General features: G+C 44.0%; 1 protein-coding gene across 1 annotated transcript; it reads left to right on the forward strand.

Moving 5' to 3' along the window:
• Positions 1-1,190: 1,190 nt before the first annotated feature.
• On the forward strand, positions 1,191-4,929 carry LOC311112880 (kelch-like protein 33; the record flags this gene model as incomplete). Its single annotated transcript, XM_084156024.1, has 5 exons — positions 1,191-2,025; positions 2,275-2,885; positions 3,099-3,436; positions 3,698-3,868; positions 4,404-4,929. 5 exons carry the CDS (start codon positions 1,191-1,193, stop codon positions 4,927-4,929), a joined length of 2,481 nt encoding a protein of 826 aa, XP_084012150.1.
• Between the last annotated feature and the right edge of the window lie 6,365 nt (positions 4,930-11,294).

Raw genomic sequence — 11,294 nt, forward strand, 5'->3', positions numbered from 1 at the left:
TCACCTGTGTGTATTGTAAAAGGTTGCATTTCAGTGTCATCTCAAATGTCTTACATGTTTAGAGAATTTGACTTGCATTTACTGACAATATATACAACCCTCACCAATATTTTGTTTGCATATAGGCCTAACAATGATTAACAATGAACAGTATGTCCCATGAAGTACTGGATGTGTAAGGAAGTTGTACAGAAAAATAAGTCATATCTACACAGTATCTCCTTGGCCAGAGCATTAACCTCCACGTACTTACCTGATAGCATATTTTATACTGCATTTACATGTAGGAGCCATTGACCAGGCCTGATAAATATCTTTATCTGTCATGGGATGCATTCGTACATTGATTGCTAAACGTTGTTGCATTGTGACCCAGCTAAGGCCTTACAAAAATATATTGTGACCAACAACACTTTCTTGTCACTTAGGCCTTCTACTCCTTTTGTGACCAACTTGCTTTTATGTGACCTGCCACATATTTTGGTCACTTTTGTTGACTTTCTCTTGACCCACTAGACTTTCCAACAGCCTGACTACACTTCATATGATACTGTAAGCAGGCCCAGAGTTTATCAAAACATTATCCCCTTAACCTAGTAACTATGAATAGAATTCTTGTTTACGTCTGAAGCCAAGCTAGGACTCTGATACAGAGACAGAGACAGAGTGAGAGAGAGAGAAAGAGAGACAGAGAGAGAGAGAAAGCGAGAGAGAGACAGAGAATGAGAGATAAATATAGAGACAGAGAGAGAAATAGAGTGAGAGAGAGAGAGAGAGAGAGTGAGAGAGAGACAAAGAGAGAGAGAGAGAAAGAGAGACAGAGAGAGAGACAGAGAGACAGAGACAGAGACAGAGACAGAGAGTGAGAGAGAGAAATATATAGAGAAGGAGACATAGAGAGAGAGAAATAGAGTGAGAGAGAGAGAAAGAGAGAGTGAGAGAGAGAAAGAGACAGAGAGAGAGAGAGAGAAACAAAGAGAGCGACAGAGAGTGAGAGAGAGAGAACAAGAGAGAGAGACGCACAGAAAGTGTCTGAGTAGAGAAAGAAAGAGAGAGTGTGGTTGAGAGAGAAGGGGAGAAAGGTTAGATCTGTGCATAGCAGTAGATAGTTAGCATAACATAAACATAGCCTACATCATCTGTGAGAGAGGTTGTCTAAAGAGCTGTTGTATCGATCTCTAACTGAGGCCATGGAGTTTACCAGACGTTACCTGCCCATGGAATGGGAGGAACGGTGGAGGAAAGAGAAGGAAAGGAGGAGAAGGGTGATTGAGGAAGGAGGAGAGGAGGTAGAAGCGGACGATCGAAAGCTGAGGTGGATTGTGGCCTACAACAACAACCGGATGGGCTTGACTGAGAGAAAGGAGAAAGAGGGAACAAGGGTCAAGAAGAGGAACGACAGCACGGCAAGCCAGGGAGGAGAGGGAGAAGAGGTGAGGAGTGAAGGACTGGGAGATGAAGAGAAGATCTGTACATTCTGCAGACACACCTATCCTAGAGAGGTCTTCCAGGGTCTGGAGCAGCTCAGGGACTCCTCTCTCCTCACTGATCTGACTCTGAGCACTGAGGATGGGCAGCGTCTCCATGCGCACTCCCCTGTCCTGGCTGCTGTGAGCTCCCTTGTCCACCAGAGACTGTGGGATGAAGAGATGGAGAAAAGGAGAGAGAGGAGAGATGTTGAAATGGACATAAAGACAGAGATATCCATCAGTCTGGGTCCTGAGGTGGGGCTTGTGGGGTTGGCAGGGGTGCTGGAGTTTGCCTACACTGGGACCATAGCAGCTCTGAACAGAGAAACACTGGCCCAGATACAGACTGCAGCTAAAACACTAGGGGTCCCCAGAGTTCTAGAACTATGCAGTGAAGAGGAGGAGAAGATGAAGAGGGGAGAGAAGAAGAGGGCAGAAGAAAAGAAGAGATCTGCTGAAGAACAGATGAAGGTCAGTCTTCAGTCCATCAGACAGTTATGGGCAGAGAGAGTGGGCTGTGATGTGGAGCTGGAGGTTGGTGGGACATCATTTTATGGTGAGTAGAATTAAATGAAAGCTGTCATGACTATGTACTGTAACAATGATAGGAGAGAATGTTTGGGGTTTGCCGGGGATCAAGCTGGTGTAGTCCCAGTATTCTGTTTAGGAGTAACTTGATGATAACGATGGTGATTGTGATGATGATGATGATGATGATGGTCATAATAATTATTCTAAAGAAGCTTTGACTATACTGCTGATGCTGAAATCAGATGATGAATTTTCTTCTCTGTCCTGACTCAAGTCCACAGAGTGCTCCTGGCTGCCTGTAGTGACTACTTCCGGGGAATGTTCACCAGCGGGATGAGGGAATCACAGCAGCCCTGTGTGGCCCTTCCCTTCCTGGAGGCCTCTGAGCTGGAGGCCTTGATTGGCTGTTCCTACAGCGGGTCCCTCTCCCTCAGCTGGGGGTGTGTCTTTGAAATCACCTGCTCCGCCCTGCAGCTCCAGTTCCAGCCCACCCTCTCGCTGTGCCTCGATTTCCTGGAACAAGAAATGGATGCCAACTCATGTCTGGACGTGGCCTCCTTCGCCCTGGCTTATGGGATGCCGGAACTCCTCGAGGCGGCCGATGACTTTGTCCTGAGGAACTTCCAAGAAGTGTCTACAAGCCTGAAATTCCCGGACCTTCCGGCTGAGAAACTGCTGGATTTCCTCCGCTCTGACGGCCTCTGCGCGCCCTCAGAGCTGGCCGTGTTCAGGGCCGTGGTGGTCTGGGTAGAGGCCGACCCAGGGGAGAGGCTAGCCCAGGCCCAGGAGCTGATGACAGGAGTTCGCTTCCCGCTCATGACCTTTAAGGAGTTCAGAGAGGTCAGGGCAATCAACCTGCGCATGGAGTGCAGCAGCGACATAGAGGTACGATACAATACGATATGATACAACTGTATCTCATTACAATATAACATGATAAACTTTGATTGTAAAGGTAATTTGTCTTGAGCAATTATGCAGAATTATATAAAGACATATAACAGATAGTGTACAATACACACCTACAGCGATATGGGTTTTTGAAAAGCTCATTATAAATAAAATGTATTATTATTACTATTAGTATTATTATTACAGCTGGATCTGTACGGCTCAGCCCTCAAAAAGTTTGGCTTTAGTCTTCCCGAGACCCAGGACCAGTGGCGGGTCCGACGGCCCAAAGACGCCCTGGTTTTGATCGGAGGCGACCAGCTGGATCCTGACTTGGGGAAACGGCTTCCCAGCAGGCAGCTGTGGTTCGCTAACTCCCTCCGCAGCGGAACAGGCCTGGTGAAGGCCATGGACTGGAGGTTCCTAGGAGAGATACCAGAGAAGCCCAGGTTCAGACACGGGGTGGGGGTGATGGATGGGCGGCTGTACGTAATCGGAGGGTGTGAGTTCTACGCAAAGACTGATACGCTGAACTCGGCATACAGGTATAAAGGGGTCCAAGACCAATTGTTCTAACAATACATATGGCTTTGTTTTGATGTACAAAATGTATGTTTATTATCATTGATGAAGCTGAGTTTAGGGATTTTCTGAAAATCTTCTCTCTTTATCTTTATCTCACACACACACACACACACACACGCTCGCGCGCGCGCACACACACACACACACACACACACACACACACACACACACACACACACACACACACACACACACACACACACACACACACACACATACAGGTTTGACCCCATGCAGGACAGCTGGCAGAGGTTGGCTGACATGCAGGAGTACAGGAGTAACTTCTCTGTGGTGGTGCGGGGTGATCGTCTGTACGCCATCGGAGGAGACATGGACATGAACACCAACCTGTACAGTGTGGAGGTCTACAGCCCCTTATCTGACACCTGGAGGTAAGATGGAACCTCAGAAAAGTATTATTAAACAGACTTTTCGGAACTTTGGTCTGTTGCAGGTGTTTTCCTCACCTCACAAATTATTTAACCCTGTGTCAAAACAAAATTACCCCTCAAGACTATTCGGCATCGTTTACTCAAGCTCATATGGCGCACATGCAGGGTTTTTATTTTTAAGGACGAAGTGATTTGTGAGGTAGAGCAAGAACCTGTAGAGTTAGATGAAGATTCTAGTGTGACTCTCTGGTTTACCTTTAGCCATAGTTGAAAGTCTGTAGCGCAAAGTGAACCTAACAAACATCATCACGTTGACATCTAGTGGTATTTAAGAGTAAGGCGCTATGTTTGAGTTGGGATTAATGTTTTACATTTTGGACACATGCAGAAGAATAGGACAGCATACAGTATACTTTTCACTCAATTCAACCATAGTGCTCTCAATTTGAACCATTCGTGAATGTTCTGAATCAGTACCATTGACAACCTCTTACCAACCATTGCCAACCTCTTACCAACCATTGCCAATCCCCAGCTTTGCCAAGCCTCTGGACCAGGCCCTGAGTGGCCACGCTGCCACATTGTTGGATGGAGAGATCTTCATCTCAGGGGGGTTCGACTGCAGGTACCAGTGTCTGACGTCCATGTTCCTGTACCACCCTGAGAGAGGAACCACCTACATGGCAGAGATGAGCCAGGATCGGGCCCAGCACTGTATGGAGGTCCTGCATGGTGGTGGTGGTCTCTGCGTGGTTGGAGGGGTGTGTAACCTACGTACATTCTACACCGACCAGCTGGCCTGTGAGGTCTACGACCCTGTTAGTGACTCCTGGAGCACCCTCACACCCCTGGCCATCCCCCATGTTGGAGCAGCCTCTGTGGTTCTGGAGGGGAAGCTCTATGTGCTGGGAGGATACTGCCAAGAGGACTACAGGGAGACCAGACTGGTGCATCGTTATGATCCCATTACCCAATGTTGGGAGAACATGGGCAAGATGCCCGGACCCAACACTGACATAAGAGCCTGTTTGCTCCGCCTACCCGCCCACTTGAGACAATAAAACAATGAGAGAGGGAGCGTGACAGAGTGAGAAAGAGGGCTGGGGATGCCATATATAAAATTAAATATACAGTACCAGATAAAAGTTTGGACACACCTACTCATTCAAGGGTTTTTCTTTATTTTTACTATTTTCTACATTGTAGAATAATAGTGAAGACATCAAAACTATGAAATAACATACTGTATATGGAATCATGTAGTAACTAAAAACAAATGAAAATATATTTTATATTTGAGATTCTTCAATAGCCACCCTTTGCCTTGATGACAGCTTTGCACAATCTTGGCATTCTCTCAACCAGCTTCACCTGGAATGCTTTTCCAACAGTCTTGAAGGAGTTCCCACATATGCTGAGCACTTGTTGGCTACTTTTCCTTCACTCTGCCGTCCGACTCACCCCAAACCATCTCAATTGGGTTGAGGTCGGGGGATTGTGGCGGCCAAGTCATCTAAAGCAGCACTCCATCACTCTCCTTCTTGGTAAAATAGCACTTACACAGCCTGGAGGTGTGTTGGGTCATTGTCCTGTTGAAAAACAAATGATAGTCCCACTAAGCCCAAACCAGATGGGATGGTGTATCGCTGCAGAATGCTGTGGTAGCCATGCTGGTTAAGTGTGCCTTGAATTCTAAATAAATCACAGACAGTGTCACCAGCAACGCACCCCCACACCATAACACCTCCTCCTCCATGCTTACGGTGGGAACTACACATGCAGAGATCTTCCGATCACCCGCACTGTGTCCGGTGGTTGGAACCAAAAATCTCCAGACCAAACTACACATTTCCACCTGTCTAATGTCCATTGCTCGTGTTTCTTGGCTCAAGCAGATCTCTTCTTCTTCTTGGTGTCCTTTAGTAGTGGTTTCTTTGCAACAATTCGACCATGAAGGCCTGATTCACACAGTCCCCTCTGAACAGTTGATGTTGAGATGTGTCTGTGACTTGAACTCTGTGAAGTGTTTATTTGGGCTGCAATTTCTGAGGCTGGTAACTCTAATGAACTTATCCTCTGCATCAGAGGTAACTCTGGGTCTTCCATTCCTGTGGCGGTCCTCATGAGAGACAGTTTCATCATAGCGCTTGATGGCTTTTGCGACTGCACTTGAAGAAACTTTAAAAATTCTTGATATGTTCCATAATGACTGACCTTCATGTCTTAAAGTAATGATGGACTGTCATTTCTCTTTTCTTATTTGAGCAGTTCTTGCCATAATATGGACTTGGTCATTTACCAAATAGGGCTATCTTCTGTATACCCCCCTACCTTCTCACAACACAACTAATTGGCTCAAACTCATTAAGAAGGAAAGAATATCCACAAATTAACTTTTAAGAAGGCACACCTGTTAATTGAAATGCATTCCAGGTGACTACCTCATGAAGCTGGTTAAGAGAATGCCAAGAGTGTGCAAAGCTGTCATCAAGGCAAAGTGTGGCTATTTGAAGAATCTCAAATATAAAAAATAGTTTGATTTGTTTAACATTTTTTTTGGTTACTACATTATTCCATATGTGTAATTTAATAGTTTTGATGTCTTCACTATTATTCTACAATGTAGAAAAACCCTTGAATGAGTAGGTGTGTCCAAACTTTTGACTGTTAGTGTATATGACTGTTAAACACAGAGAAAGAGCTAGGCTGGCATTCGTGAATCTACAGGTGGGAAAAAAACGTATTGTAAGCCAGAATTGATAGCCTAATGTCATTGATATATTGGTTTGATTGAAAAACAACCAATTCCATTCGTATTTGGTAAAATGTACATACATTCATGAGGTGGAAAGATCCAATATCACCAGCCACCCCTATTTGGAATAACCCCACCTTACCTCGGGTGTTTAATGACAACACCTTTAAGTCTTGGTTCCAAAGTGGCATCATGAATTTTTAACATACTATGATGGATATCTACTGTAATTCAGTCAATTACAAGAAAGATTTGGATTATCCTAAGGTTTTACATCTCAGAAATCTAATTTAATGACTTCAACAGTGGCCCTCTGTAGCTCAGCTGGTAGAGCACGGCGCTTGTAATGCCAAGGTAGTGGGTTCGATCCCCGGGACCACCCATACACAAAAAATATATGCACGCATGACTATAAGTGACAGATTATACATGACAGATTACTCGAATAACTTTTTGCTATATGTGTCTACTTCTACTGGAGGTAGATATGCGTGTGCGGTTCTTTGTCAACCGACAGGCATGGGGACGAATCCTCAGCCTATTTCCTACTACTCTACTGCTTATTCAGAGGTAGAACTAGGGTTACCACTGTGCTACAGAGCAATGGTGGGGGTATATTCAATGTATGACAAAGCATCATCGGTCACGATGGGCTACCCAGTGACAATTCTTACCCATCATAGTCTCAGAAATCTTCTGAACTATGGGAAATATACATTGACTATGCCTAGGCTCAGAGACTATCATAGGCTCTTAGAGCAGGAGGATGTCACCCTAGTGAGATGTGATACAGTAAATCCAGCCGAGAGTTTACCAACTTTAGAGGATGGTGAGCCACATGATTGTGTCCAAGAAGCAGAGAGATATTTGAGGCTTAGATCAGATTTACAAGCCTTTCCATTACGTGAGGCAGACCTGGAGTATTGGACTGATGGGTCTTGCTATCGGGTGGGAGATAAATTATGTGCTGGTTATGCAGTAGTTAGAGGCAGAGGGACGGGATTTGTTGTGGAAAAGGCTGAAGTAATACCACAGCCTGCATCTGCACAACTTGCTGAACTTGTGGGGCTAACAGAAGCATGTTTGTTAGCAGAAGGAAAGCGAGTAACTATATACACTGATTCAGCATATGCACATAGTGTATGTCATTTGTTTGGGGCGGTATGGAAAGGTCGAGGGTTTAAGAAAACGGATGGTTCTCCGATACAACATCAATCACAAATAATGAAACTGTTGCATGCTATGATGAAGCCTACAGAGATAGCGATAGCTAAGTGTGCAGCTCACAAGACAGATAGGTCAAGAGTGACACAAGGGAACAAAGCTGCTGATTAAGCTGCAAAAGCCGTCGCAGGAGCGGATAAATTGGGGAAAGTTTTGCTGGTCACTCATGTAGTGGACTTGGAAGACAAAATTACGCTTCGGGATGTAATTTTGATGCAAGAAGCCGCTTCTATGATCGACAAACAGCTATGGCTAGACCGAGGAGCGGTCAAAGATGCTACTGGTCTGTGGAGAAACCATGAGGGGTTGATAGTAGCGCCTCTAGACCTCTTAGGTCTGATGATTCAAGAAGCACATGGCTTAGCTCATGTTGCGAGGGGGGAGGTTAACAGAAAGATCACAAAGGAATATGGTTTTTGGGCTCCATATTTGTTTGAACAAATTGATTATTTGATAGGAAGGTGCACTATCTGTCTTAAGAATAATGTTCGAAGAGGGATACCTGTTCATCCAGGTTACATTCCTACACCAAGGGGTCCTATGCGTGAGTTGGTCATTGACTTTGTTGATATGATACAACCAGTTGATGGGAAAAGATACATGTTGGTGGTTGTAGATAGATTTTCACGATTTACGGAAGCTTGTCCAACCAAGCGTAAGGATGCTCAGTCGGTTGCCAAGTTCTTGTGTAAAGAAGTCATAAGCAGGTGGGGATTACCCGATCGAATATCCTCAGACAATGGAAGGGAATTTGTGGATAAATCAGTTAAATTGATGTTGCAAAAATTGGGAATTAAGCAACGTCTTGGAGCAGTTTATCACCCACAAAGTCAAGGGATGTGTGAAAGAATGAACGGTGTCTTGAAAAATCGCATTGTGAAAATTTGTCAACATACAGGTCTGAACTGGATAGCGGCGCTTCCTTTAGCACTAATGGTGTGTCGCTCAAGTGAGTTACGTGATCTACGTATGACACCCCATGAGTTGGTAACAGGAAGAAGGATGCCTACGCCTTGTTTGCGAACAAGCGGAAAGGGTCCAAGCTTGGCCCTGTTGGAAGATGAGATGAGAGCGTACGTTACATATATGGCCAATTTTCATAAAAAGTTGTCCACATATGTTTCTGACAGGCAAAGACAAGAAGAGGTGCAGAAGGCGCCTGAGGAGGATAAGAGGAATACAGTACAACCGGGAGACAAAGTATTCGTAAAGGTATTCAGAAGGAAGTGGTATAACGAACGTCGTGAAGGACCATTTGAAGTGGTTCGTAGTACTGGAACAGCTGTCCAGGTTAAGGGGTCTCCTACGTGGTATCATTTGTCACATTGTGTTAAAGCGCCTACAGAAGAGGTGCCACGCGCAGAGAGAGAGGATGGAGATAGGGGAGAACAGGAAGAGGGAGAGATTGTCAATGTTGGGGTTAACGTTGATAATGGTGATACTTCTGATGTTGCCAGAGATGACTATGCAGGGGATGGTAAGGAAAGGGGATTTGGGGAAATTGATTTCCAATACGTCCCAGAAGCAACAGGGAATATTTCAGTGGGATGTGAAGCAGCAGAGACCACCAAGGGCAACTCTGTTACAGGAGAAGCTAGTGATTCAGTTAGACAAAGTAGGCCTAGACCAGTTAGGAGAAAAGTCAGACCAAAACGTTACGAAAACTAGGAATGTAGTAACAACAATAACACCAACACTTCAGTCTGTTATAACAACAGTGGGAAGCAAGTTAACTCTTTCAACATTGACAGTTGTTAAAGCCATAAATATATCGCATTCAATTACAAAGGAACCAATAGTGCCAGCACCAATTTTAGAACAAAAGACATCAACTAAATCAACTACTTTAATGGTAACTTTGGAAGGATTCAAGGGTACGACGGCAATAACAAATGTAGGAGGTATGATACCGACACCGACAACAACTTTTCTAAAAGTAAACGATGTAACAAAAATGACTCAGCAAATAGTGGTAGAGAACAATATAGGTTCATCTGAAATAGTACAGGATAATATAATGGAAGTACAGGAGGAGTTCTTTGGGTTCAACTTAACATCAGAAGATACATCTGATCAATACCGCTCGTTAGGGAAAAGAGACTTAAATGGAAAGCATTTGGATTTGATTCGTCTGTTTTGAAGATTAAAGATCAATGGGCAGGGAGAAATATTTGGTTCCAGCAGTTAACTCATGCTGTAAGATCAGTGAGGAATCTTGAGGGTCCATATCTGTTGAGAATTCCAGCACCAGAAACGTGGGGTTCGATTTTAGAAACGGTCGCTCAACCGTTATCAAGTGGGTGTCAAGCCTATGCGTTGAGATGGCTGTTGTATCATCAACGAGCATTGACAGATAAAGAAATGTCGTTGTCACAACATTTGTTTAAGCCTAGGTATAAGTGTTCTTGGTTAAATGAATTTCCCTATGTGAATATGTTGGATGGTAAAGAAAGTCAGGTAACAGCGATCCCTGAAGCATTTGAGGTGAAAGCAGTGAGGGCTAAAAATTGTTTTTGTTCTAATAAAACAGATGATGTAAATGGTATGTTTATGGGAATATCAGATTGTGATGATTATATGATGACTTTGGATAAGCATGAACATAAGGTTAGAGATGACAAATATAATGTAACTTTTTATGTACCAGGTAGCAAGAAGAGCAGGACTTTGATGGTGAGAGATCACCTTTTGCCTGTCAATGTAACTATTGGGAATTTTAGAGATATTTGGTGGGTTTGTGGTGATAAAGCATATATATTCTTACCCTATGGATGGAAGGGATGTTGTTACATGTCAACGTTGAAGCTTCCATATGAGGTTTTTACCATTAGAAGAGGAGTAGCACCGAACACAGATCAATCTGAAACTACTGTTGAAAATAGGGTGAAAAGAGACATGGCTAAATTTAATAATCTTGAAGCCTACCATTGGAGAATAAGTCTGGGAGAGAAGTGGGGACTTGGTCTTTTTCCATGGTATGGTGTAACATTTTTAGCAGATCATATTGATAATATTACATATACGTTGCAGGGGTTTGCGAATGAAACAATAAGAGGGTTTCACCTTCTGTCAAATACTCAAAGAAGTCACAGACTGACGCTGTTGAAACATGACATGGCTCTTGATTATATTTTGGCAAAACAAGGTGGCTTATGTTTGGCTATGAATCTGACGGGGGATGATTGTTATACTTTGATCCCAGATAGTTCCGATAATATCACGAGTGTTATAGATGCGTTGAAGAATATAAGGGATGCATTTGGGAGATCTGAGGGAGCTGGATGGTCAGCAAAGTCTTGGTTGCAAGATCAGATAGGCCCAATAGGAGCAGTGATGGTTCAGATTTTAGTCGCAGCTCTGATAGCGTTGTGTGTCATGTTTTGCTTTTGTACTTTGTTACTGACCTTTGCAAAAGCTATGATATTAAGATGGGTTGGTGTTGTGATG

Source organism: Coregonus lavaretus (genome assembly GCF_964263955.1).
Source record: "Coregonus lavaretus genome assembly, chromosome: 39".
Classification (NCBI taxonomy): Eukaryota; Metazoa; Chordata; class Actinopteri; order Salmoniformes; family Salmonidae; genus Coregonus; species Coregonus lavaretus.